We start from the raw sequence: 27,884 nt of genomic DNA, 5'->3' as shown, positions 1-27,884 counted from the left end.
CACTTGTCAAATGTCAGATTATGTTTATAATTCACTTTGCAACAATCATTCTTAATTTTTGAGTTCGAATAAATAATAAGGTTGTCGTAAATTGACTCATTGTTTCGAAGTTATTAATCGTATAAACATGGTGCGATGATCTAGTGTTCAGCTTACGTCATGGTCAAGTTAATTGCGTTCTTATTTATTCAATATCTACTCACAACAGTTTGTTTCTCGGAATTAACTGTAGAAAAGGGAGATAAGGTGTTGAATGGATTTATAGATTTCTTAAATAACCTACCCAACCATCCTTATGTTTACAACGAGGGTACCCTACAAAATGCGCAACAAGTAAGTTAACCATCTAACAAAAGAACAAAACGCACCTAACGTTCTGAATAAACTTTCTCTTTTATGGAATATTATGAATTTTGAACTTATTTAATTAAATTTTTAAGAGTATAGATATCTAAATAGAAAAGGTTATCTACTTGGACCTTTGATGATATGCTTAAATCATTGTCCACATAATCCGGATACTGGTAATGATATAATAATATTTAAATTTAACAATACACTCATTTTTTATGTATGATTTGATATGTTATGATCACATACTTGTAAATTATAATAATTTTTATAGCATATAAGGAAGCTTTGTACATTGAAAGAAATATTTAGCTTCACAACAATCAGCCATCATTATATTATTTATTGCAAATTTATTAAAATATGGACCATCTTTTTGCTAATGAAGGCATAGCCAAAAGTGTCTCCTTTTGGCCATACTCTGAATTACAAATACATCAAAATATTGTGATGTTTATATCAAATTAAAATTATTGCTACTTTAACAGGAACCAAATAGTGATGTGATCCACATAGAGGTTGTGCTACAAGGTAGTGACGAGGAGCAACTGTACGGTATAAAAACAGTAAAATGCACTGCAGATGTCATTGATCTTCTGGAAGCTGGGATATCTGTTCAGAACCAGCCACAATGCCAAGAAGTGGAAGACGTGACTGTGCCCAATGTTCACAATGAACCGAATGTAGAAGAAGCTGATACAACTGCTCCTCCTCATGAACCAATACATCTTGATAATGAAGAACAGACTGAAGGGGTTTGTATGGAAATAATTGTTTTATTCATTGTATTTTATTTAGGTGAAGCTGACCTTACCAGATTAATAAACTGTCAAGTAAGAATGTTATTGCATAAAAGTGGATAATGTTGTAACTGTAACAGGAAAATAAATTGTTTGCATAGTTTTATAAAAATTGAGGGAAGCAACTTTCTTAGATTACTAAAAAGTGAAGTCCCTTGTCCTCTAATGGGGTATGGCAGAAATATTATTATTTCTTTTGTATGAATGTATTTACATCACATTATTTCATTATTACTCTGTTACAGATCATAATATCATATTAAATAATTACTAGCTGCCCCGCTTGGTTTCACTCCTGTTGGCCGTAGCGTGATGATATATAGCCTATAACCTTCCTCGATAAATGGGCTATCTAACACCGAAAATTTTTTCAAATCGGACCCGTAGTTTCCGAGATTAGCGTGTTCAAACAAACAAACAAACTCTTCAGCTTTATAATATTAGTATAATATCTTATATATAAAATTCTCGTGTCACAATGTTAGTCTGCATACTCCTCCGAAACGGGTGGACCGATTCTCATGAAATTTTCTGTGCATATCGGGTAAGTCTGAGAATCGGCCAACATCTATTTTTCATATGTACCACGGGCGAAGCCGGGGCGGACCGCTAGTAATATATATATGTATGTTTTGGATAACGTTTTTGGCCCAATTGTTTTGTTTGCTTCTATTGTTTGTTTACTGACATTTGAAACTGTTGAACAGGTTTGGTATGGCATGTTAAATATTTACATTGCTTTTATGTTGATGTGTGAAATTCTTCATTTGGAATTTATCATCAGTATATTTATTTTGTTATTATTTTGTTTTCATTTAATTTTTTTATTATTATAATAAATTAAAGGACACATTTTACTGTGTTCTATAACTCGCACAATGTTCGTAGCCACCATAAATTTTGGAGCCAATAATTGTATCTTACAACAAATACTAAAAACTGCATCGGAATCTGCTCTCCTCTTTGCCCTGTCTGTGAGAACATACCCTTAAATGATGTATACCTTGATAAAAAAAGAAAACGGAGAAATGTTGGTAAAAACGGCGGGACACAGCTAGTCTAATACGATACATTTACAAAATCTTATTTGTCCATTATGAGTATTTAATAAAAATGATCATTATAATATTTAAGTGATTAGTGTAATGTGTATATCTGCTATAAATTAGTTTGCGTTATTGACATTAATGGGTCTATAAATATTGTATAATCAAGTAGCAAGCTTTTTCAATTGAAATAACATGAACATGATGTGAATTCCTATGTCTTCTTTTGTGGTATGGGGCAGAGGCATTATACATCTCTTGTACTGATCAATTTTCTTTACGGACTAGTAGGTGATCCTCCGGCCTCCCAGACAAAGTTTTTTTGTCCTCACTGGGAATCAAACCCAGAACCCCTTTTTCTACTCTCACGCGTTCAACACCGTACCAAGAAGTCGGTCTAAATGATATTATGATGTGTATGGGAAATTTTTATTTATTTAGATTTGATATAGTGGTTTTTTTTAATAAATAAATATATATATATACTAACCGTAAGTATACAATATAATTTTTATGTTTCTTATTAGATTTCTAACATAATACTAGTTAATACAATGTTTTAGTCATAGGAAAGATATCTAATTTTTGTCAATTAAAATTTATTTCAATGTAAATTATATTTTTCTAGGTAACGTCAGGGGAACAGTTTATAGCAGTACCTCGTCGTTACTTAAATGCGTCGTGTGTTGGTTGTGCCGATCACGTTAATCCCGATGCGCCAGGAGTGAGAGAGCTTGCCTTGCTGGCTGTAAAACACCTTGATAAACATGAACCAGCTGTTAAACACACCCTCAGAGATATTGTTGATGTTGAAAGACAAGTTCAGGTGCTTATAACTTGTCATAATTCCCAAATTATAGTAATGCTTATTGTTTATTGCTAAGTGTTAAATTTGTTTTTCTCTTTCAGGTCATAAATGGCATTAAATACATACTAACTTTAAACATAGACTTTAATAACTGTACATCACCTGAAGAATTATGTGATGAAATTGTTCCGTGCAAAATATCGATACTTGAAAAAACTTGGATAAAATACCCTGATGGATCAAAATACCGAGCTATCACATCAAATAATTGTACAGAACAGTGGCAATTTGGTGACGATGGTGAAGAAATAACTGATAAAGATAATAATGCAGTATCAAATGCAAATAATGCAGATAGTGATGAATATATTCACGCCAAAACTAATTCAGCATTGGATGCTCAGCCAAGTAAAATTAAAATTATACCTGATGAGGTAGTTAAAAATATAGAAGAACAAATAATTCCTTATAAAGAAATTGAATCTTCTAAAACTTCCGTACAACATCATCCAAACTCATTTAATTCAGTTGATGTTAAATCTGATCATGTTAAGGACTTAGATGCAATACCTGACAATGGTAAGGTACAATTTGTAGAAACCTATGTTGAAAATCAGAAACCGATACAATTTCTAACTGATGAAAAGAAAAAAGCTATTGATGATTTAATAATTTTTTTTAATTCCGCTGGTTTTGATTTTAGTACAACAGACAACTCGCAGCGTGCAAAGAGAAGTTTCGACAATGATTTAAAGTTATTGACTGTAGTTGAAAAATTTCACAAACTCAAAAAAAATATAAACAACGCAAATTTAATTTATTCTTTGGCTCAAAATATGATTGATTATTTGAATGAAATAGATTTGGAAATAAAAAACAGAGTATTGCAAGACGTAATAAGTGCAGAGGAAGAAAATGAAAATTACCAACATTTCTTTTATATACAAGCCCGTGTTATTATACCGTGTGAAAAATTATATTGTGACGATCAAAGAAAAAGAGCTAAAATTTGCAATGGCGTCATTGAGACTGTTGATGGGGGATCGCCACATATTTTAACTACATTTTGTTACGATGACGTCAAGAAACCCACTTCGATAGGTAAATCGATGGCAGTTCCTTTAGATGATCCATTGCTAAAGAAGATGATAAATCAGGCAATAAAGAAAATTGAAAGTAATTCATTAAATTCAAACGCCATAAGTGTTAAACAGGTTCTCGATGCCACAACACGAAGAGGATCTGGTGCATTCACCAATGTATTAGTAGAAATTGTATTCACGAATTGTAATAAAACTCTTTCTTTAAAGAAAAGGGAAAACTGTACTATCTTAAATTCTTTGGGTTCTAATATTTGCGAAATCATCGTGTTTGAAAGATATTCTCTGAAGGAAAAAGATATGACTACTACCTGTAGTCCAAGGAATACAGAAGAAACTTTTTCTAAATCGAAAGAAACACAAAATATCAACCAAATATATGAGGATCCTATTATCGCTGAAATGGTTCAACAAGCCCTAAAACAAATTGAACTGGATTCAAATCAAAATAATAAACAAAGAGTACTACAAATAAACTCAGTTACTACTCAAGTTTTAGCCGGCCTTTTAACTGAAATTAATTTTGTAGTGGGTTATACAACCTGTAAAACTGATATAGAAAATGATATTGACGAGGCTTCATGCCCATTGAACAATGAAACTCCACGAAAATGCCAAGCAATCATTTGGGATAGACCTTGGTTGGAAGATGGGCGTCAGATTAATGTGACTTGTAACAGTGAAGATATACCTTTTAATATTTCGAGACCGAAACGAAGTATCCAAGAAATCAGACTACAGGGAGCGCAACATAAAAAAGACCCTAATGATCCAAAATTTTTAAATTTGGCTGAGGAATCACTGAATAAGTACTTTGTTACATCAGGAGCGTCTCAACAATATGAAAAAATACAAATAAAGAAGGTTACAACTCAAGTTGTAGCTGGTTCATTGACAAGAATTGATTTCGAAGCAACTGGGCAAGGGAATGTCATCACATGCCATTCAAAAGTATGGGATCGACCTTGGTTGAAGAAAAAGGAGATTAACGTTACATGTCATACTGATAGTGAATTGTCGAGACAGAAGAGAGGCATTCCTGGGGGAGAAAGGGAACAAGACCCTAATGATCCACAATTTTTAAATTTGGCTCAGGAATCACTGAATAAGTACTTTGTTACATCAGGAGCGTCTCAACTATATGAAAAAATACAAATAAAGAAGGTTACAACTCAAGTTGTAGCTGGTTCATTGACAAGAATTGATTTCGAAGCAACTGGGCAAGGGAATGTCATCACATGCCATTCAAAAGTATGGGATCGACCTTGGTTGAAGAAAAAGGAGATTAACGTTACATGTCATACTGATAGTGAATTGTCGAGACAGAAGAGAGGCATTCCTGGGGGAGAAAGGGAACAAGACCCTAATGATCCACAATTTTTAAATTTGGCTCAGGAATCACTGAATAAGTACTTTGTTACATCAGGAGCGTCTCAACAATATGAAAAAATACAAATAAAGAAGGTTACAACTCAAGTTGTAGCTGGTTCATTGACAAGAATTGATTTCGAAGCAACTGGGCAAGGGAATGTCATCACATGCCATTCAAAAGTATGGGATCGACCTTGGTTGAAGAAAAAGGAGATTAACGTTACATGTCATACTGATAGTGAATTGTCGAGACAGAAGAGAGGCATTCCTGGGGGAGAAAGGGAACAAGACCCTAATGATCCACAATTTTTAAATTTGGCTCAGGAATCATTGAATAAGTACTTTGTTACATCAGAAGCGTCTCAACAATATGAAAAAATACAAATAAAGAAGGTTACAACACAAGTTGTAGCTGGTTCATTGACAAGAATTGATTTCGAAGCAACTGGGCAAGGGAATGTAATCACATGCCATTCAAAAGTATGGGATCGACCTTGGTTGAAGAAAAAGGAGATTAATGTTACATGTCATACTGATAGTGAATTGTCGAGACAGAAGAGAGACATCTTTGGTGGTGAAATAGAACAAGACCCTAATGATCCAAAATTTTTAAATTTGGCTCAGGAATCATTAAATAAGTACTTTGTATCATCAGGAGCGTCTCAACAATATGAAAAAATACGAATAAAGAGAGTCACAACTCAAATTGTAGCTGGTTCATTGACAAGAATTGATTTCGTTGCAACTGGGCATGGCAATGTCATCTCGTGTCATTCAGAAATATGGGAACAATCGTGGACTGGAACAAGAGAAATAACTCAGGTTAAATGCCAAACTTTTAAGAGAAAATCTAGAACTAGGAGAACTTTAAGGGGTGGTAAGACTGAAGAAAATCCAAATGACCCTCGATTTGTCAATTTAGCCAAAGAGTCGTTACGAAAATATCAAATGTTAAAGAAAAGCAGATCAAAACACGAAGTTATATCAGTGAAAAAAGTTAATAAACAAGTTGCGTCTGGAATCATTTATAAAATAGATTACATTGCTTTAAGAAAATCATGCCCTAACAAAAAAAATATGTGTCGAAAACCCGAAGGTGCGAAACTTTATTGCCATACTAAAATATGGGAACGGCCTTGGTTAAATAATAAAGAAATCGCTGTTGATTGTTATGAAAATGATGAAAATGATGATAGCGAAGAAAATGGTAGAAAAAAGCGACATATTACAGAAAACATGTCTAAAATGGGAGATCCGAACGATGAGAATAATAACATATTGTTGGAGGCAGAGAAAATGCTCTCTAAAAGTATTCGACAGAAAAGACAAGTAGAAGAGGAATATATCGATGAAGATACTAAGTATTACTATGCAGACCGAGCTATACAACAGATAAATGAAAATTCAGATACTAACAATCTACAGAAAATGATCACGATTCATTCATTTCAAAGTGGAACGATAATGGATGTAAATATGGTAAGAATGTATATAGAAACAGCTTATACATTTTGTTTGCGTAATCAAGATGAAACAGAATTGACTCAATGCGAAGAATTACCTGGCATGTACCATAAGATATGTCTTGCTCGCATTTGGCCTTCTCCAGACGATGAGCTTGTTATTCAACAAATACATGTCGTATGTAATGATGAAAAAGAATTTGAGACTGTTACCGGTATATCTGCCAGATCATTCATTGACGCTTCAATTAAAGAGCTGGAAGCTTCACCTAAAATTAAAACTAAAATTGTCAGTCTAGGAGAACCTAATGTAATACCTAGTCTTGATTCTAGAGAGCCAACAAAAGTTAATTTTATGTTAGGATTTACTAATTGTTCGAAAGACGTTGATTTGAAACAATATCCTAATTGCGACATTGACACCACAAGGCCATATAAAACGTGTACATCTCACATATGGTTGGTATCAAATAGTAACAAAATTAAGAAACTGAATGTTCATTGCATGTTTCCCAATGTCATGAGGAAAAAACGATCTGTGTCAATGAACCCGACAAATGCAACATCAGATGAAATAACCATACAAAATTTAGTCCAGGAATCTTTAGAAAAACTTGAAATGAGTTCTATACATAATTATAAACAGCGAGTATTACAAATAAATAGTTATTCCTCGAAGATAACAAGTGGTCGAGTTACAACAATCGATTTTGATGTTGGATATACGTCTTGTTTAAAATTTGAATGGGTTGATAATATTACAAATTGCGCCTTTCTTGAGCATTTGCCTCGAAGGCATTGCATTTCCTCTATATGGGAGCGATTATGGCTAGATAATGGTAAACAGATCGATGTTAACTGTCAAGATGATGAAACTCCTATTGAAGCTCACGTTGAATTTGAAAATCCAGAACATGCGATGCAACTAGCGAAGCAGGCTTTGAAACATATCGAAGCAAAGTACCCGAATCCTCTTCGCCAAAAGGTTGTTAGAATATTTTCAATGGAAAAGCAAGCAATTGCTGGTGTACACTATCGTATGAAAATTGAAGTTGCAAATACTAATTGCCCCGCATTGAGTATGAATGATACCTGCGAAGTAGTATCAAATATGGGTCTAAATAAATTTTGTAGAGTTAATGTTTGGATAAGACCCTGGACAGAACATCCTCCCAACTACCGTGTGTCCTGTGATTTTCAGGACGGAGCGACCACGGAGTTGTATCGACACATACAAGCAGAACGCCTTTTCTATGATTTCATAACTACGTATAGACCGGATTACATCAACGATCACGACGAAATGCTGAAGCGATTTGAAATTTTTAAAGATAATGTGAGGAGAATTCACGAATTAAATATCCGCGAACAAGGGACAGCTAGATATGCTGTGACTAAATTCGCAGACCTGTCATATGAAGAATTTGCCAAAAAATATTTGGGCTTAAAACTTGGCCTGAGAGATCCAAACCAGATACCTTTTAGAAAGGCAGTTATTCCTGATGTTAAACTTCCTGACAAATTTGACTGGAGGGATCATGGCGCTGTAACGGAAGTGAAAAATCAAGGATCTTGCGGAAGCTGTTGGGCTTTTAGCGTGACTGGTAATTATTATTTTATTACTATACGAGTTTTGGTTTCAACTTCATTAAAGCCACGTCTTTACTTTTTTTAACACTTTAATTTGAATGATAGGCAATTTATAAGTCTAAGAGAATGTTTCTTTGCAATAAGTATACCAATAATGGACAAAGTAGATGATACTTTGGATATGAAAAAGCACATCTAGGATGAATTAGTATGAATAAAATATTCAGATATAACGGCAACGCAGTTTGAAATGGATGGAACGATGGCAGATTTTGAAGGGGCTTAACGATTGAACTGAAGTCAAATTAAATTAATTTTTTAGTGTTTTTTTTTAATATTCAAATATTTTTATCAGGTAACATCGAGGGTCAATGGAAGATTCAAACGGGCGAGCTTGTGTCGCTATCGGAGCAAGAATTAGTGGACTGTGACAAACTGGACGAGGGCTGCAATGGAGGTCTACCTGATAATGCGTATAGGTAAGATATTACACTAAATTACTATTATTGATAATAATATGTATATCTTCTTCTTTATATATAAAAATGAATCGCAAAATGTGTTGGTAAGCGCATAACTCGAGAACGGCTGAACCGATTTCGATAATTCTTTTTTTATTATATTATTTAAATTAAAACTTTAGAAAATGAACATAAATCGGATCGCGCATACATAAAATCACTTGAATCTAAAATCGAAGGTTTGCAGCGTAACACCCGCTTAACTTGCGTAGAGATACGTAATGTCCCGACAAATGAAAAGGAGAACAAAACTGACCTACTCCATATGATGCAGTGTCTTAATACTAACCTTGAATGTAAAATAGATTCAAGTCAAATTCGCGATGTCTATCGCTCAAAAAGCAAATCTGGAACGAAGCCAATTATCCTCGAGTTCTCCACTGTACTTAACCGAGATCAATTTCTAATGTCAGCGAAAAAATACAACAAGAACAATAGTAGTGATAGGATAAACTCATCACTTCTTGGATTGAAGGGACCTAAAACACAAGTATACATATCAGAAAGTTTAATTCCGCAAACAAAAAAGCTATTTATGAGAACCAAGGATATAGCCAAACAAAAAAGCTTTAAATATTGTTGGACCTCGCATGGATATATTTATATAAGAAAAAATGATGGTAGCCCCCTCATTCGAATAAACACTGAAGAAGATTTGCTTAAGGTGATTGCAACGATCTGTTCCCAGCCAATATCCCGCTAGATGGCGCTGAATTCTACATTTCTAGTTTATTTGAGTTTTTGCGTAATTGGAATAGTCATCAAACCTAGGAATAGTCATGGCGGTTACTGAATATTATATTTTATTGAAATATGTTATATCATTGCCTTAAAATCCACCCAATTCGGTAAAATTATGCGTTTTAACATCTGTCATTGCATACAGGGTCGTTTACACACACAGACGTATACAAAAATGATAAAGATTTAACTCTAGATGGCGTGAATGTAAAGCGCGTCACACACGGTGAAGATACTACCTATAATATTTTATCTAATCTAGTAATATTTTATATTACAGTATCTTAAGGTATCCGGTATCAGCGTTCTGACCATCATTTTTCTTTTTTCGCTGTAGAACCGCCATCCTGTTACAAATGACCCACAAAGGAGAATGACCACGGGTGGTATCGGTAAAATTTTAGTTGTGCCACGTATTCGTTATATTGTTAATTCCTATTTGTATTTATAATGATCATATGTATCAATATTAAGTCTTAATTAAACCGGATAAATTGAAATAATAGTAAAAGTAAAAGTTTTTCTTTTGAAACATGTATGAACTTTCGCATTAGTAGGAAGTAGGATTGTTATAAAAATAAAAGTTATATTTGTTGGCGTAAACTATTTTATTGTAATTTTGGGAAATAAATAATGTCAAAATTGATTACCTACAATAAAACGCAGTTTTATTTTATTACCTACATTACACTATTGTTTTTTTTTTATCAAAACATGTATTTGAAGTAGCAAATATGATATTATGCTGATCCAAGCATTTTCACTCAAAACTAATATCACTAATGATTTGTAAAAGTAAATTATTTCAAAATACATTTCATAACCAACAAGTAAGAATAATTATTCATACAACAACAAATCAAAAACACTATTTACTATGGAAAAAAACCAGGAAGGTGAAAAACATATTTACGATTTCGATGCACTCGACTTTTAGTAAAATAATAGGTAAAAATATTATTATGGTTTTGATCACAGACATATCTGTGGTTTTGATTTTAGCTACTAGTATCAGAAAGCTGCGTGTTCAATGCACGTCGGGGTCCCACAACTGTGGAGGAAGGAAGGTAGAATACCTCCATCGAATAAGAGAAGTTTCTCGACATAGGTACTCGATTTGCCGGCCGGCCTCAATGAAGATTGTCCGAAAGTTGTATATGTGCTCTGTAACGAAAAAATTTCGCTAGCGCGATTCAGAGTGAGGTGTCGTACAATATACCTAATGAAGTTTTTCATCTTTTTATTTTACTGCAAATACAAAATAAAAATTAAACAATGGTAATGTAAATTCTAAACAAACTACTACCAAAATACAATTAGAACAAAAATCATTTGACTTGTTTATTTCACCCAGAGGCCAGAGGCGGCTCGTGACAAAATTGTATAGGTGTTCACTTGAAATAAAACAACGAAAATACAATAGCGTTCGGGATGATTTATTACAAAAAAATGAGCACCACATTTTATAAATGTCTATAACACTAAAAATTACAAAGTACAGGCTATTTCAAAACGAATTCAATGACTAGGTATCAATAATTAGTAAATCACCGAATTTGCATTCGCGAGCGTAGGTATCCATAGTGTTTGTCACTGACTAACTATAAGTTATAGAAGTCAGTGGTGTTTGTTGTGTAAACATGTATGTATTTGAGTAGTTAGTAGCATATTATATTCTGAATTTCTGATCCATGCCTATTCACTCAAAACTAATAACACTAATGATTTGTAATACCGGGTCCAGACTGGTGAAACGTAACATGCAATGTAACATTCTGCCTTTCATTGCATGTTCGCTGCTGGTGTGGACGCATAGCGCGCTCATAACGCGCATTCACTACGAACCTCCCGTAGTCGTGTTCCTTGCCCCTTTGTGTTCGTCGAAAAACCGACAAATTTCGGATCGCTCCGCGCGCGGCTTGTAATGCTCGTAGCATGCGCGTGTAATGCACAATTCGCGCGCGCAAGACGTCCAAACTATGAGAAATTGTTACAAAGTGTGTTACCTTTCATGATACATTGCAGCAATGTGGACGGTGAATTCTTTCATTGCATGTTACATTGCATGTTACGTTTCACCAGTCTGGACCCGGCATAACAGTAAATTATTTCAATAGGTAGGTATTTGAACATTTCCCAACAAGACGTAAGAATAATTATTCGTAGGTATACAAGATACAATAACAAATCTAATACACTATTTATTATTTTATTATTTACTAGCGGTCCGCCCCGGCTTCGCCCGTGGTACATGTTTACGTTTTCTCTCCATAAGAAGTAATAGCTAGAGAGCTAGCGCAAAGCTACCTGTATGTATTTGACCAGACCTGGATTTTTGTGTGTTGATTCCCCTATACCTACTATACATGAGATGAGGAGTCACTAAGCCCAGAGTGGTGGACGGGGCGCGCGCTTAGGTAAGACAGGTGGAAATTTTTGGCGAACTTTGAAACCATTTGACCACGTCTGCCATTTTGATATTTGAAAATAGATTATTATTACTATCGGAAAATAACAATGGCAGACCATTATCACGCGGATAACATTCTGGCAGACACTTATGAAAGTGCTGAAAAAAATACAATTTTGAAAGTATTTGACCAGATCTGCCATTCATATATTTTATTTTTAGGGTCTTAAAAACTTATTTTCGAAACGGCAGACATTTTCATTGCGTACAGACTTCAGCAGACAACAAAACTTTACAGACTTCAGCAGTCAACAAGACTTAGCTTCTACATGGTCAGATGTATATATGTATTACGTTCCCTGACCTTACATCAATGATTTACTTTATTAATGTTTTTATGGTCATTTACATTTAATTTTGAAAACTATGGAATAAAATTTATAAATTTGATGATACAAAACTAAATATACATTTGTAAAGAATCTCAAATATAAAGTTGTGTTGCAAATAACAAATCATCATTTAAATATTTAGTTTATTTCTTTATTTAAGAAACAATTAACAATAATTACAAAACAACATAAAAAAACACGCATGCATTTATTGAAATGTTCATTCATCATCACTATCGTATGGCGTTGTGTGACTCGTCTTCATAATCCATTGAATCGGATTCTGTAAAAGTAAAACGTAAATTATATAATAAAAGAAATGAGTCATTATAAACTTACCTAGTAAGGCAATGCCTTTGATGTCGCACGATGCCGCCGCGCCGCCAGTGTAGGTACTTCTGCTGCTACATGAAAATATGCTAGGGTTGCAACAAATGGGAAATAAAACAATTGTGATTATTACTATTATGATGTAATCATTTATTCATATGTACATTCAAAACAATTGCTATTATTAAATCTGATGTAATTATTTTTTCATAAATATATAATTATTATTAATTACATAATATATTGCACTGTGAAATATTTACGTATCACTTTATTTTTGATGTTCTTAATTGTCTTTTATAAAATTTAAGTGACGCATTCGCATTGGGATCAACAATCCGATAAGAAAAGAATGGAGACAACATATACATAGCTTTGATTTCAATTCTACAGATACAAAATATACAATCTATCTAAAATGATACAACGGATGTTTCCTGCGTTTTCTCGTCAAAATACCGAAACAACGTAATTATTGTATAGTAGTTGGGCGTGAAAGTAAAAAAACAAATGAAAAGTGTTTTCCATATGATTATTTATTAAATTTACGCGATTAAGAATAATTTCAACGATACAATTTAGTAACCGAGAATTCAGAGGATTAAAGAAAATACCTGCCTGATCATTTTATCAAACTCTAAAAGAATTATGGTTATTTCGCATCACTCGGTTTATTAGTTTGGTAATAATTATTAGGTAGTTACAACCCTAGCCATTGAGTCGAACGGTAGGCAACACAATATCGACTTTGTGCGGGTACATATGGTACATTTCTTCTTGCTGTGAAGCGTAATTATTATTATTAAGATTTTTTAGGCTATTTTGAATCAGCTGTTCTAATTTAATTCTAGAAATTTATTAAAACGTGATTTTTTTAAAAGTATATTATGAGTTTATAAATACCTCAACCAATAGTTATTGTGTCCTATCCTCATTTCTTTATATCTTGGTAGTTAACTAAAGTGTTAAATTTACATAACCTCAACAACAACATTTACACTGCCACTGCACTAAAACTAAACTAACTAGCTCTCTAGCTATAAGAACCATCCTCGTACTTCAAGGGATATAAATATATAATAAAAAAAGAATTATCGAAATCGGTTCAGCCGTTCTCGAGTTATGCGCTTACCAACACATTTTGCGATTCATTTTTATATATAAGACTAGCGGTCCGCCCCGGCTTCGCCCGTGGTACATGTTTACGTTTTCTCTACATAAGAACCATCCTCGTACTTCAAGGAATATAATAAAAAAAGAATTATCGAAATCGGTTCAGCCGTTCTCGAGTTATGCGCTTACCAACACATTTTGCGATTCATTTATATATATATACTAGCGGTCCGCCCCGGCTTCGCCCGTGGTACATAATATTTACGTTTTCTCTACATAAAAACCATCCTCGTACTTCAAGGAATATAATAAAAAAAGAATGATCGAAATCGGTTCAGCCGTTCTCGAGTTATGCGCTTACCAACACATTTTGCGATTCATTTTTATATATAAGAAGATAAGATTATGTGAAAATAACCAGGAAGGTGAAAAACATATTTACGAAAACATAGTAACATAATATGGCTGTCGCTACAATAATTATATTTCAATTTTATCTTTTTATACCTAGTAGAACTGGCCGACGAATAAAAAAAATCGTATTAGAATAAATACAATAAATTACGGAACAAAAAAAGGATTGTAACTGAATTAGGTATGTTTGTTTCTGGGCGCACCGTTTTCGACGACGCGACGCGCGACGTAAGCGTATAGGTATAGGTACCTACTTTGCTAAAACAAACTAATAAAATTGTGTGTCTGTCTGAAAATTCGGAAAAGCATATTGATTTGATTGATTTTTGATTTTTGCTACTAGTATAAGAAAACTGCGTGTTCAAACTACTTGTTTGTCTGTCTGAAAATTCGGAAGTACTTTGGTAGTTTACCGATTTATAATAATATTGTATATATCGTTGTTTAAAAAATATTCAAACACAATAAAATATGATATATGTACTGATTTATCACTGGTTTCAGTGATGAACTGATGAGTCAATTATAGCCACTATACTTTCGTCATACGTGTGTATGATTGATGTGATTTGCAACGTGGTGATATTTCAGAAAAATCACGGGTCAAATTGTCCCACCGAAAATATAACTGCGTTATAAGAATAACTATACCTACGATAAATTATACATAATACAATATAGTCTCAAATGCATACTAGTGAAATATTTTATTTGAATCAATAAAATAAAATAAAAAATAAAAAATAATAATAATACAAAAATAAATTCACAACACAAGAAAATCCGCGCGCAAATCATAGCGCGTGACAATGAAATCAAGAACTTTCGAGCCGACGCGGACGACGAAGGAGCCTAACAAAAGTACCTACAATCATAGGCGGCTCGTGACAAAATTGTATGGCCGTGTTCACTTGAAATAAAACAACGAAAATAGGTACCTACAATAGCGTTAGCAGTACAAAAAAAATGAGCACCAAATTATAAATGTCTATTTATACACTAAAAATTATAGAGTATTTCAAAACGAATTCAATTATTATTTAGCAATAATTAGAAAATCCCCGAATTTGCATTCGTGATCGTATTCATAGTGTTTGTCTACACTAATATTATAAAGAGGAAAACTTTGTTTGTTTGTTTGATTGTAATGAATAGGCTCATAAACTACTGGACATTTTACCAATGTTTGCAAGTTTGTGATTACTTTGATAGTTTACCGATTTATAATAATTGTATACTTATATCATTGTTTAAAAATATTCAAACACAATATGATATAGGTACTGATTTATCACTGGTTTCAGTGATGAACTGATGAGTCAATGTTAGCCACAATACTAATCACTTTCGTCATACATGTGTATGAACTATGATTGATGTGATTTGCAATGTGGTGAAATTTCATAAAAATCACGGGCCAATTTTTTGTTTTGAATCCCACCGAAAATACATATATTACTAATTGCGTTATTAGAATAATTAATTACTATACCCACGATCAATTATTACAATTTACAATATAGTCTCAAATGCATACTAGAGAAACATTGCAATTTGAATCAATTAAAATGCATAGCATACAAAAATAAATTCACAACACAAGAAATTCCGCGCGCAAATCATAGCGCGTGTCAATGAAATCAAGAATGTAATTTTATATCAAGCCGACGAGCGACGACGCCGAACTAAAGTACCTACAGTACCATTTACCTTCAGTGTACAATACAGTTTACAGACCTACGACGGACGAACAATAATGAGTAATAAATAAAAAAAAACATAGTTTCTAAGGTCATTAGTTTTATTTTATTTTATTGTTATTTTCTTTCAACGATTGGAAATGAAATTACTCAATTTTTACACAGAACTTTGATTTATTAGAATTATGCTCATTATGCATAAGATAACGAACGCGAATGCACGACATCTAGCGCGTCAATGTCTAAACATCGCCTTTCGTTTAGACATTGACGCGCTAGATCTGTAATAAGTATATAGTCTATGCGCTAGATGTCGTGCTTTATGTCGTGTTTCGCTTGGCAAAAGTCACGCACACTACTGTAGAAGTGTCAAATTTTTCCGGTATTTTACTGTTGTTTTTCTAAGTAAATATTGTAAATTATTGATTAAAAAGGTCGAACGCGCACACATTTCATTATAGAGAAGTGATAAAATGATTAGTTTTAAAGAAATAGTGTCTGTGTTAAGTGTTTAGAGGTAATCAAAAATGTATGGAGGGACGGTCGGAACATCAACCTTAAGATAAATAAAGATTGACTATATTTAGATAGAATGCGTAATTTCATAAGGCTATTTCACAAAAATAACTTTGAATCAGACTTAACTTGTATATTCTGCAAATCCATTAGAATTGTATTGTTATTGCTCTTTAATCTACACATAAGCTTAAAATTTAAATTGTATAAATCGTTTTTTGTCTGTATTAATGTTTATAAAAAAAAATATTTATATTTAATTGAATGTTTGATGGTTATACACCTGAATATTGTTTACATATATTTAAATGTAATATGTTTCTTCTGTAAAATGTTCAACGTCAACACTATAACCTACACAAATTATTATTATACTTTATACTACTCATTAAAACACTACACAATTGTCAAAGCTCAAACAAATATTCAAACACAAAAGTGTGGTCTGCTTTCAATATACTTTGCAATTAATAAGATTTTATTGATGCCAAGTTTCAATGTTAATTTTATATCAAATATATTATTGCCACGTTCATTGCCACTTATCCTTAGTAAATCATACTTTGTTAAAAATATTTACTACCTTTTTGAGTCTGCGTCTATTTCAAGGATTTTGGGTCAAAAAACCACGATAAAAGATAACCAAGCCTTGCTAGTGCGACGAATACTTTTCCTTTTAAAAAATTAATATGGCCATTCACACAAACGAACTTAATCTAGATTTAGATAACTTTACTGTCTCTAATGCAACGATATGTAACACCGAAAGCGTTCGTGATATTGTCAAAACGGAGACATGCAAACTCTCCATTTTGACACAAAATATTCGAAGTATATCAAAAAATTTACCTCAATTTGAATTACTGTTAGATCAAATTAATATTGATATAGACATAATCGTACTCACGGAATGTTGGCTAAAACAGCTGCCAAGCATACCAGCGCTATATGGATATAATTCCTATGTCACTAAACATTGTCCATCACAAAATGAAGGTGTTGTTGTTTATTTACGTAATACATTAGCTGGAGCCACTGTTTCCGAAAGCACATTACATGACGCTAACTGTTTGGTTGTTAAATTGAACAAAAGCACTGCAATAATCGCCATATACCGGTCACCAGCGACCCGTTTAATTGATAAATTTTTGGAATCACTTAGTAATCTGATGTCTTCGCTAACATCTTTTGGGAATATAGTTGTTATTGGTGACATAAATATTAATATAGCCGAAACCAGCGCCGATCCCAGGATGGATGATTACCTAAATACCTTGGCTATCCATGGGCTGTTACCTGCTCATAGGTATGCTACTCGGGCTAACAACTCGCTCGATCATGTCTTACTAAAATCTGACCTGCCATGTAATACGGTAGTTATTAACTCTTCCGTTACAGATCACGCTGCTGTTTTATTGTGGATGAAAAAACTAAAAATTAACAAAACCAAGGCTGTAACTGTCAAAAGGATAGATTATAATAATGTATTAGATCAAATTACAAAAATTTAAAATATGATCCTAAAGTTGATAATAGAAGGAGGAAAACATGTGTGGTTCCCAATGTACTTGTTAAAACCGCATATGCTCGAAGACAACAGGCTAAACAATCTTCTTGCCTATACAACTTAATAAATAAAGCCTTAAATATATACCCTAAAACAGCGAAGGAGTGTAAATTGCAACTAATTAAATGGTTAAAAAATAAAAATTATGAGGAAATAGAAGACTTATTAAAATTAAATAAAATAAATTAAAAAAAAAGCAACATATTATATAATATACACACTACACACACACTCTCTCACAAACACACACGCACATTCACACACTCACTCACACACACACACACACACACACACACACACACACACACACACACACACACACACACCCACAAAATATACACTCGTTCTGTTCCCTATAATACATATATCTAAATAAATTTTACATATTTCTCTTTATATAAGAAAATGTTATTCGTGTAACACTTAAGCATAATGTACTGTCGGAAGAGCGAGATGTCCTAACACAAGCATTTAATTGCTTAAAAGGATGTCTCAATGACTGTTAAATTGTAATACTATTTGTTACAGAATAAATATTTTTGATTTTGATTTTGATTTTGAAATTAAATCAAAAAACTATACTGATATCCTTCAGTTAACAGATGTAAACATTGCCTCCGAATCGCTCACCAGATTTTTGCAAAATGTAATCCAAAGCAATGTGATATACAAAGTAATCTCCAGAAATTTTGTACCAAGAAAACCATGGATTACACCGGGACTTTTGCGTTGTATAAGAACGAGAGATAGAATGCATTTGAAACTTAAGAAACAACCTGGTAACCTATCTCTGCAAATAATCTATTGTCGCTACAGAAATTTCTGTGGAAATCTTTTAAAAAAAGTAAAGCATGCATATGAAAAAGCTGAATTAGGTAAATGTAAGAAGAACGACAAGCAAACTTGGAAGCTGATAAAGGAATTCACAAATATGACAACATCTAAAACTGACAACTTAGAACTCTTAACGCAAAATCAAAATATTAATGACATAAATAATTTTTTTGTTAACGTAGGTAAGAACATGGCGGAAAATATCGTAAAGGATGTAAACGTAAAAGTAAACGACCCACAGTGTAATAACTATCAAACACCCCGCGATTCTATGGGTCTAAGAGAGACTGATATATATGAATTAAGTGATATAATAAATAGCATTAAAACTGAATGTGCTACAGGTTATGATAACATACCTTCTAAAATCTTCAAACTTTGTAAAGAATCTCTCATGCCAGTCCTTGTTCACATATGTAATCTCTCCTTGCGATCTGGAGTGTTTCCAGAATTATTCAAAATTGCCCTAATTCATCCGATTCATAAAGCTGGAGACTCAGATCGAATTGATAATTACCGCCCAATATCTATCTTACCAACAATGTCAAAAATCTTAGAAAAAGTTATTTATACTCGGCTTTCCAGTTTTCTTCACAAAACTAAATTCTTTTCCAACCACCAGTATGGTTTTCTTAGGGGTAAGTCCACAAATGACGCTGTAAATGACTTAACCAACCATATTATGAGTAATCTTGATAGCAAAAAATACTGTATTGGTATATTTTTGGACTTGGCTAAAGCCTTTGACACCGTGTCCATACCGATACTCCTGAAGAAACTGGAGAGAGCTGGTGTCAGAGGTTTGGCACTACAACTATTAAAAAGTTATCTTACGGACAGAAAACAGGTTGTCAAAATCGGACATTTAACTAGCTCTGAATGTGCGATTACCTATGGTGTGCCTCAGGGTAGCGTACTAGGCCCTACATTATTCTTAGTGTATATTAATGATCTCTGTAATATATCTCTGTCCAATGGTCGTGTGGTGACTTTCGCTGATGATACGGCCCTGGTTTTTAGTGGCAGTGACTGGACGACAGCTAAACAATCAGCAGAAGCTGGCCTTTCAAGAGTTATGGCATGGCTAAATGAAAATGTTCTGACATTAAACTTAGATAAAACCAAATTTTTAACGTTTTCTTTATACAAGTCTTCTCAGCCAAAGGACCTCACCATCACAGCACATACGTGTAACACCTTCGGTAATGAAGCATGTACATGCAGACATTTATCACGCACTGTCACCGTTAAATATCTAGGTGTACATTTGGACAATCAGCTCAACTGGAAGCACCATATTCAACTACTGTCGTCTCGTATTCGAAAACTTATGATCATATTTAAAAAGCTTCGCTCAATTGCTGATCAAGATGTTTTAAAAAAAGTTTACTTTGCGATATGCCAATCGGTACTTTCTTATTGCATTCAATCGTGGGGTGGGGCATCTAAAACACAAATGCTGAAAGTCGAAAGAGCACAGAGAGCAGTATTGAAAGTAATGATGTCAAAACCTATCTATTATCCCACTACAACTCTTTATAACGAGTGCAAAGTTCTTTCCATTAGGAAGCTTTTCATCTTAAACTGTATTGTTGCCACTCACACGCAGACGAACTGGAAGGAATTAAGCATTGTAAGGAGGCGTAAGGACAGAATTATTAACTTGCGGTTTGTACACACCGCAGCTGCTAAACGTTTCCACGGTTTCTTAGGTCCACTTCTTTACAACAAAATCAATAAAATCTTAAACATTCGCAATTTGACATTAACTGAACTGAAAAACAAACTAACAAACTTATTACTTACCCTCTCTTACGGGGAAACTGAAGATTTTCTGAAAGCGCAAGTATAACACTTTAAAAGAACCACATATCATAATTTTATTAATCACACATACACAGACACACACACACACACACACACACAAACACACACGCACACACTCGCACTCGCACTCACACTCAAATACTCATACACACACATTGCATGCCTGAAATTTGAATGTTTTTAATTCCGGTCTTTGTACTTTATTATTTTTTGTTTTTGTGCATTTTTTATTTATTTACTTATAGTGTAGTGAAATTAAAATTTGTATAGACTATAGTACAATACTGGCTATGGCTAAGTCTAATGTGGAAGGCGTCGGTCGTCTCTAGCACAGGTTTATACCTAGTTGAGGCGATCGTCGAGTTTGTATTATTTTATGTCACTGTATTGGTACTCAATAAATGATTTTTATTTTATTTATTTTATTTATATTCCTTGAAGTACGAGGATGGTTCTTATGTAGAGAAAACGTAAACATGTACCACGGGCGAAGCCGGGGCGGACCGCTAGTTGTTCATAAAAATATACAATTCGTTAGGTATTATGATGGAAAAAAGTTGAAATTCTTTTCCGAGGTTAATAATGATTCTCTTAATTATTCATAATCATGCGGTATATTATTTACTCCCAGCTATCTACTATGACTGCTTTGATTTTTTTATCCAGCAATTTATGGAATGTCTTTGCTTTACTTGTTTAATTTCTTCTTAGAAAATTAGTTTAGTTGAAAATGAAAGTCTCCAAAATTTATTTTGCACGCCTCATAAGCGAAGCGTTGAGGTGGGTACTACTGTCACTTCGCGCAAAACATCTGATTTTTCAAACTTAAAATGTCTATATGTATCATACATTGCACTTGTAAGATAATACATACACACACATATTAAGAAAAAACACTATTTTTAACATTCATGATATTTTTGATGTCATTTTTTGTTATTTAAACTAGTTAAAAAACAGTTTAAAAAAGTTCTGTCTTGGACGTCCGTGTGTCTGTATGTGCGGAGGATTTTCTTGTTAACACGATAGCGACCGAAATACTTTACTAATCGAGTCTTTTTTTTTCTCTTACGCTTGAGTATGCTCAGGAATAGAACACTTTCATTTTTCAGGGTCTGATTCGATGTGGTTTAATTGTTATTAAATAAACAAAAATAATAATTAATAAATAATTATTAAAAAAAAATTATGAGGCGTGCACATTTGGATTTTCCAAATTATTCTTGTTATCGGCTCAATGTGTTTTAAATAATATTTTTTGCTTACCTTTCACACACGATAATGTTTAGCCAAATAAAAACCTAAATAATTTGAGCAAAAGTTTTGTATGCGAAATTATGTATAGTCGTGTTAGCAGTAAAATGTAGGTCATGGCAACAGATTCAGAACGAACAAATAAACACATTTGTTCGCCTTTTCATATCCAGAAAGGGCATGTTTTGACCAAGTTACGTACGGAAATAACTATTGTAAACTTTATGAAAGTAAGAATTAAATAAAGTTATTATTGTTTGCATACTGCATTATCTTCACAATAAATAAAACATTTAATATGAACCCATTTCAATTTTATTACTTTGAAGGCGGTTTAATTTTGTTTAAAATTGTTTGGCCAAAATCAAGTATTTTTATATTCATACCTGCTCCGCTCATTTGTTGAAGCTATATTACTGCAAAGTTTCATCCAAATCCGTCCAGTACTTTTTCGTGTAAGAGTAACCAACATCCATCCTCACAAACTTTCGTTTTTATAATATTAGTGGGATTGGAAATAGCAAAATAATAAGTTATTTACATACATCTGTTATCAAAGTATTTAAATACTAGTTACGGCCCTGCCTTCATACGAAACTGATGAATACGCCGTTCGCACAGGAATAGAATGTTGGTCCGATTTCCCTGAGTTAGCATCCAAGCTTACGTCTTTATAATTATTAAAATGTATAAATTCATTCTTTAACTCCGGTCTGCATCGTGCAGACATGGGTGTAAAAGTCTCAATTTATTTATTAAATGTAGTTCTAAGTATATCTGAGTTTTCTTTTGAGGCCTCCGGCTGCGGGAAATGTAATTTACTGTTCGGCCAAATTATGTAAACTATAATTATTTTAGTTGACGGTTATTACCAGTGTTTTGCGGTTAGCAGTTAACACGTCATCAGCTGATATTCAGTTATCTATATTGAACTTAAAAGTTGTCCTGTTTACACGACTTTGAAATTATTAGTTTACAATATATTTAGGTCGAGGCTACAACTTCTACGTTGCGTATTCTTTGTCGTAGATTATCTATACATTATTAGGAGACATATCATTTTATCTGAAACTAGCGGTCCGCCCCGGCTTCGCCCGTGGTACATGTTGACGTTTTCTCTCCATAAGAACCATCCTCGTACTTCATGGAATATTATAAAAAAAGAATTAACGAAATCGGATCAACCGTTCTCGAGTTATGCGCTTACCAACACATTTTGCGATTCATTTTTATATATAAGATTTGTTATGCCTGTATGAAATTTTTTTTATGTTTTTTTTTCCATTCGCACATTTTGATGTTGCATACAGATGAGATCTTTGAAATGAACATGATTCACTAAATAGTAAATGGTAGACTCGCACACATACTGCCTACACCCATAAAGGATGGGGTCACTAACAAGTTTAAATCAATTTTGAACTTACATAATATAAAGAAACAGTTATAGCATTAATACATAAGTACTAAATCAGGACAGTACCTATACAAACAGTCTCATAGAGAAAAAAAAATTAGCGACGATTCGCCACTAATGAATATTTTGTATTCCATAATTTTATCAATACTTTCGTCTGATTTAAAATATCGCAAAAGTATACGTTAATTGATTTTATGACATCTGCACGGTAGTATATCGGGATTATAGTCAGATTCGTTCTCAGTCTATAATAAGTCTCCCCCACCATGACAGGATGTGCCAAATTTTTATATGTTTATATTTTTTTCAGAGCCATCGAGCAGCTAGGCGGCCTAGAGACGGAAACCGACTACCCTTACGAGGGAGTGGATGACAAGTGCGCTTACAACAAGACCCTGTCTAAGGTCCACATTCGCAGTGCGCTCAATATCTCTTCCAATGAGACTGAGATGGCTAAGTGGCTGGTGCAGAACGGACCTATTTCTATTGGTAAGATTTTTTAGTCATGTAGTTTAGTTTGTGTTCTCTTGTGTAACTTTTTCAGGTGATTAGGAATTTAGAATAGTATTATTTACAATAGCGCTGTAATTGGCTTGCCCCAAGAGGTTGAACCTAGCAATACGTGTAAAATTGAGTTATGCAGATTTTCATCCCGCTTCACTATGGTTTATTAGTTTTCTAATCTATAGCAGTTTAAATAGTTTTAATGAGTTATTATGATGATAAAAAGTTAGAAGTGTTCATTAGTATTATCAGACATTTAAAAACCCATTATACTATAATTAACGTTACTAATTTCTATTACCGTAACGGTCACAGATAATTCATATTTTTTTCTTTTATTACTTCGTTACCCATAATTTACTTTTTTTAACTTTACAGCGTTACATTTCAATTATTTTTACACATAGGCGATTTAAAGCTAATTTTAAATTACGATTATTGAATTATTCGCTAATAATGTTTCAATGTTAACAATTATTGCCACTTTAGCGATAAGCGCCTCGTGTAAATACGATTAACCGTTTAAATAATTTTAACGATGCTTGGAATCTTTTAAATGTGTTTTTGTACCACGTCAGGATAATGAACTGTTAGATATGCTATATTTCTCTTCAAGCGTTTACGTGAAATAAGAGAAATTGAGAAAATAAATAAGTAGACTTTAAATTTTTTCTAGTTCTTTTTTTATATGTATTTGTAGAGATTTTTCGGTTTAGTTATGATTCAATCATCGTAATGGTGTAAAATACGAGATGACACATTATGTATTTATATTTACATTACATATATTTTGTATAGAGATATTCCTTTACCTTATGAATAACTGATAAGACGTACATACGTATTACTAAAATAATAATTATACGTATATGTTTTGCAAAACAATGAGATCATGGCCAAACAATTGACTTATTAGGGTTTAGTTAGTCTTTATTTTAAATTTGTACTTTAGAATATACTGCGTATATTATATTGTATTCTATATAAATTAGTTGGAGAATACCAATGTTTATGTAGATTTCGTTTAAACATTTACACAAATATATAGGTTTAAAAGGAAATACAAGTTAGATATAAAACTAATATTTCTTGTATTTAAACTTTTTAAAGGTATCAACGCAAATGCAATGCAGTTCTATGTGGGCGGAGTGTCTCACCCCTGGCGGATGCTGTGCAACCCCAATAACTTGGACCACGGAGTTCTTATAGTGGGATATGGTGCTAAAGGTAACATAACTTTCACCGTTTTAATTTAAATAATAGTTTTGATAGGGCTTTTAAGTTTCAGGATTTTTAACATTTGAAGATTTGTGTTTGTATTTTATACCCTTGATAAAAGTATGAAGGTTTTGGAAAAAGTTGGTTTTTGGTTGAAAATTATTATTCTGGAAAAATATGCGTTTATTTTAAAATCGCGCTGCGCTTTGTTTATAGAATATTCCACATTTTAAAATTGAGCATAGACAGTTCCGTATTCCGTAGGTACTTGTTTGCGAAATAAATTTATCTCTCAATAAAAAAATTTAAGCCTGTTCAATGGCAACAATATTTTTCAGCCTAAACTCAACTAAAGCATACCTTTCTATTTTACAGACTACCCGCTATTCCACAAACATCTGCCGTACTGGGTCATAAAGAACTCGTGGGGCAAAGAGTGGGGCGAACAGGGCTACTACCGCGTGTATCGCGGGGACGGGACCTGTGGGGTCAATCTGATGGCTAGTAGCGCGGTCGTGTAGGATCTTGGGCCATGGGGCTAGAGGCTAATTGGAACATAACTGGTGGATTAAGTGCTACAGTCATCGTTAATTTTTTTATGAATGCAAAAACTTGTGACATTAGGTGTAAGTCAGAGTTGTAAAATACAATTCAGATAACGTTATTATATTATTGGTTTCAATCCAGTACCCAATCGATATTTACTATTACTTTTAGAAATATAATTAATAATATCCAACTAAAAATTCGAGACTGTTTTAAAACAACGCAATTTTCAAATTAATGATAAAGCTGGTTACGAATATATTTTATGCCATTTATTACCATTGGTAACCATAGCAACGTTAAATTTACCACATACGTTGAATACACTGTTAAGTTCCAGTTATCCCCTATATTTAAAACATAGACTTTTAGACCACGTTAAAAATAAAGATGCTGCAGATATTATAATTAAGTAATAAGAATATGATTTACACTTAACCTAGATAATAATATAATTAACTAACACGCACTAATATATACACAACACTTTACTTTAAATAACATTTTATGATGTGAAATCTCATATATTCGAATTTGCAATATATTTAATAATACGTTAAAAATACTTGAAATTCTTACTAGTCATGATCTTGGTGAATTTTGACAAAAGTTAATATCTCATCGAATAATATTTCTCAATACTTTGTGATTGTCTTTATCATTTTATATTGGATGTACTGGCATAATAAAAAAAAATTATGTTAAAAGAGACCAAGAAAAGAAGCTAATATTATGTAGTAATAATATCATCGTCCAAAAAAATCACCGTTTAACTTTTTAACCAGCTTTAATGTGCATTATATTATATTTTGTTTATATATATATTACTTTTATTAATTAAATATTATATGTATATCTATGACTTGTGTACATGATAAGCTTATGAATTACATTAATATAATTAAGAGTTTTCTTAACACTAAAAGATCACGAAAGAATTATCTTGCTCTAGCTCTATGTTCGTTTGATGCACCGTTATACGAATCTATATTATCAAACTTCTTCATACAAAAGTCGTCTGTATTACCAAGGAATTCGGTTTGAAGTTGAATGAAGTGACATTTCGAAAAATAATACGTTATTTTATGAATCCTTCGCACTAATTACGAGAAATAAAGCATCATATTGAGAAACAAGTCATTTTTGCTTAATTTAACTACATTTTACTACCAGTGCCTTATGAAAATATTATGCATAAGCGATATTTTTAGGATATTTTATTATTTTTAGATTCTCATGAGATTTTGAGGTCTTATACATAAATTTAGTATAAGCAGACTAGTTATGATTTTTAAGAAGAATGAACTTTCATAGACCTGTTAGTTTTAGCAGTAATGACGCCTTACCGTCAGAGGGCGTTGAATCGATTCCCAATATTGAAAAATATTAGGAAAATCAAATTTTTTCTAAAGCCTAAATACATCATAATATGTACGTAAAGAATTATGAGATTCATTTTTGTGATATGATGCCGCTTCTAGGAATTTCCCATGACAATCTATATTATAAAAAAATTGTTTGGTGAAAGATATTGGCTACGTTGAAATTGGAACATTGGTTCATCTACAATTAATTAGGTCTGCATTAGTTTATATTATGGTCTTAACTTGTAGAATTTTTGTCTATGATGTTCTATCTTTTTGAATTTTAAGTCTTCCGCCTAATTTGACCATACCAAAAAGATTTTATGATTCAAGAATTCTAATAAATTGTTAATTATGTTATACTTAAACGAATCTCTAAAGTAAATACTCTTATGCAATGGCTACAAGAATACGTGTTAACGTCTTATGCATAATAATAAATTGTTAAACTCTATGAATATTAATTATAAAATGTATCATATAATGATTAAGGAAACTATGTATTAATTGTACTTTTTGAGGTTGTATTAAATAAATATTATATCATAAGCTATTTTGTTTTATTTTATAGGAACCCTTTGAATATTTATTTACCTACCCACAATTTGTTTTATAAAGGAAGTTAAATCGTTTCATTCTACCCACAATTCTACCGAATGTATTTCGCAATGAATCATACCTACC

The 27,884-nt window shown here is 32.7% G+C and overlaps 1 protein-coding gene across 1 annotated transcript; it reads left to right on the top strand.

Annotated features, from left to right (window-relative positions):
- The first annotated feature begins 20 nt into the window (after positions 1 to 20).
- On the top strand, positions 21 to 27,739 carry LOC149900467 (uncharacterized). The gene is made up of 8 exons (XM_090112388.1): positions 21 to 333; positions 840 to 1,106; positions 2,826 to 3,023; positions 3,107 to 8,543; positions 8,885 to 9,008; positions 23,879 to 24,057; positions 25,183 to 25,299; positions 25,666 to 27,739. Exons 1-8 carry the CDS (start codon positions 160 to 162, stop codon positions 25,809 to 25,811), a joined length of 6,642 nt encoding a protein of 2,213 aa, XP_089968514.1. The 5' UTR covers positions 21 to 159; the 3' UTR covers positions 25,812 to 27,739.
- The last annotated feature ends 145 nt before the right edge of the window (positions 27,740 to 27,884 follow it).

Source organism: Colias eurytheme, chromosome 18, assembly GCF_061535395.1.
Source record: "Colias eurytheme isolate Ceu_HAF_F1 chromosome 18, ilColEury1 Martin Lab GWU primary, whole genome shotgun sequence".
NCBI lineage: Eukaryota > Metazoa > Arthropoda > Insecta > Lepidoptera > Pieridae > Colias > Colias eurytheme.
Note: the sequence above shows the minus strand (reverse complement) of the source record. Positions and strands in the feature narration are given on the sequence as shown.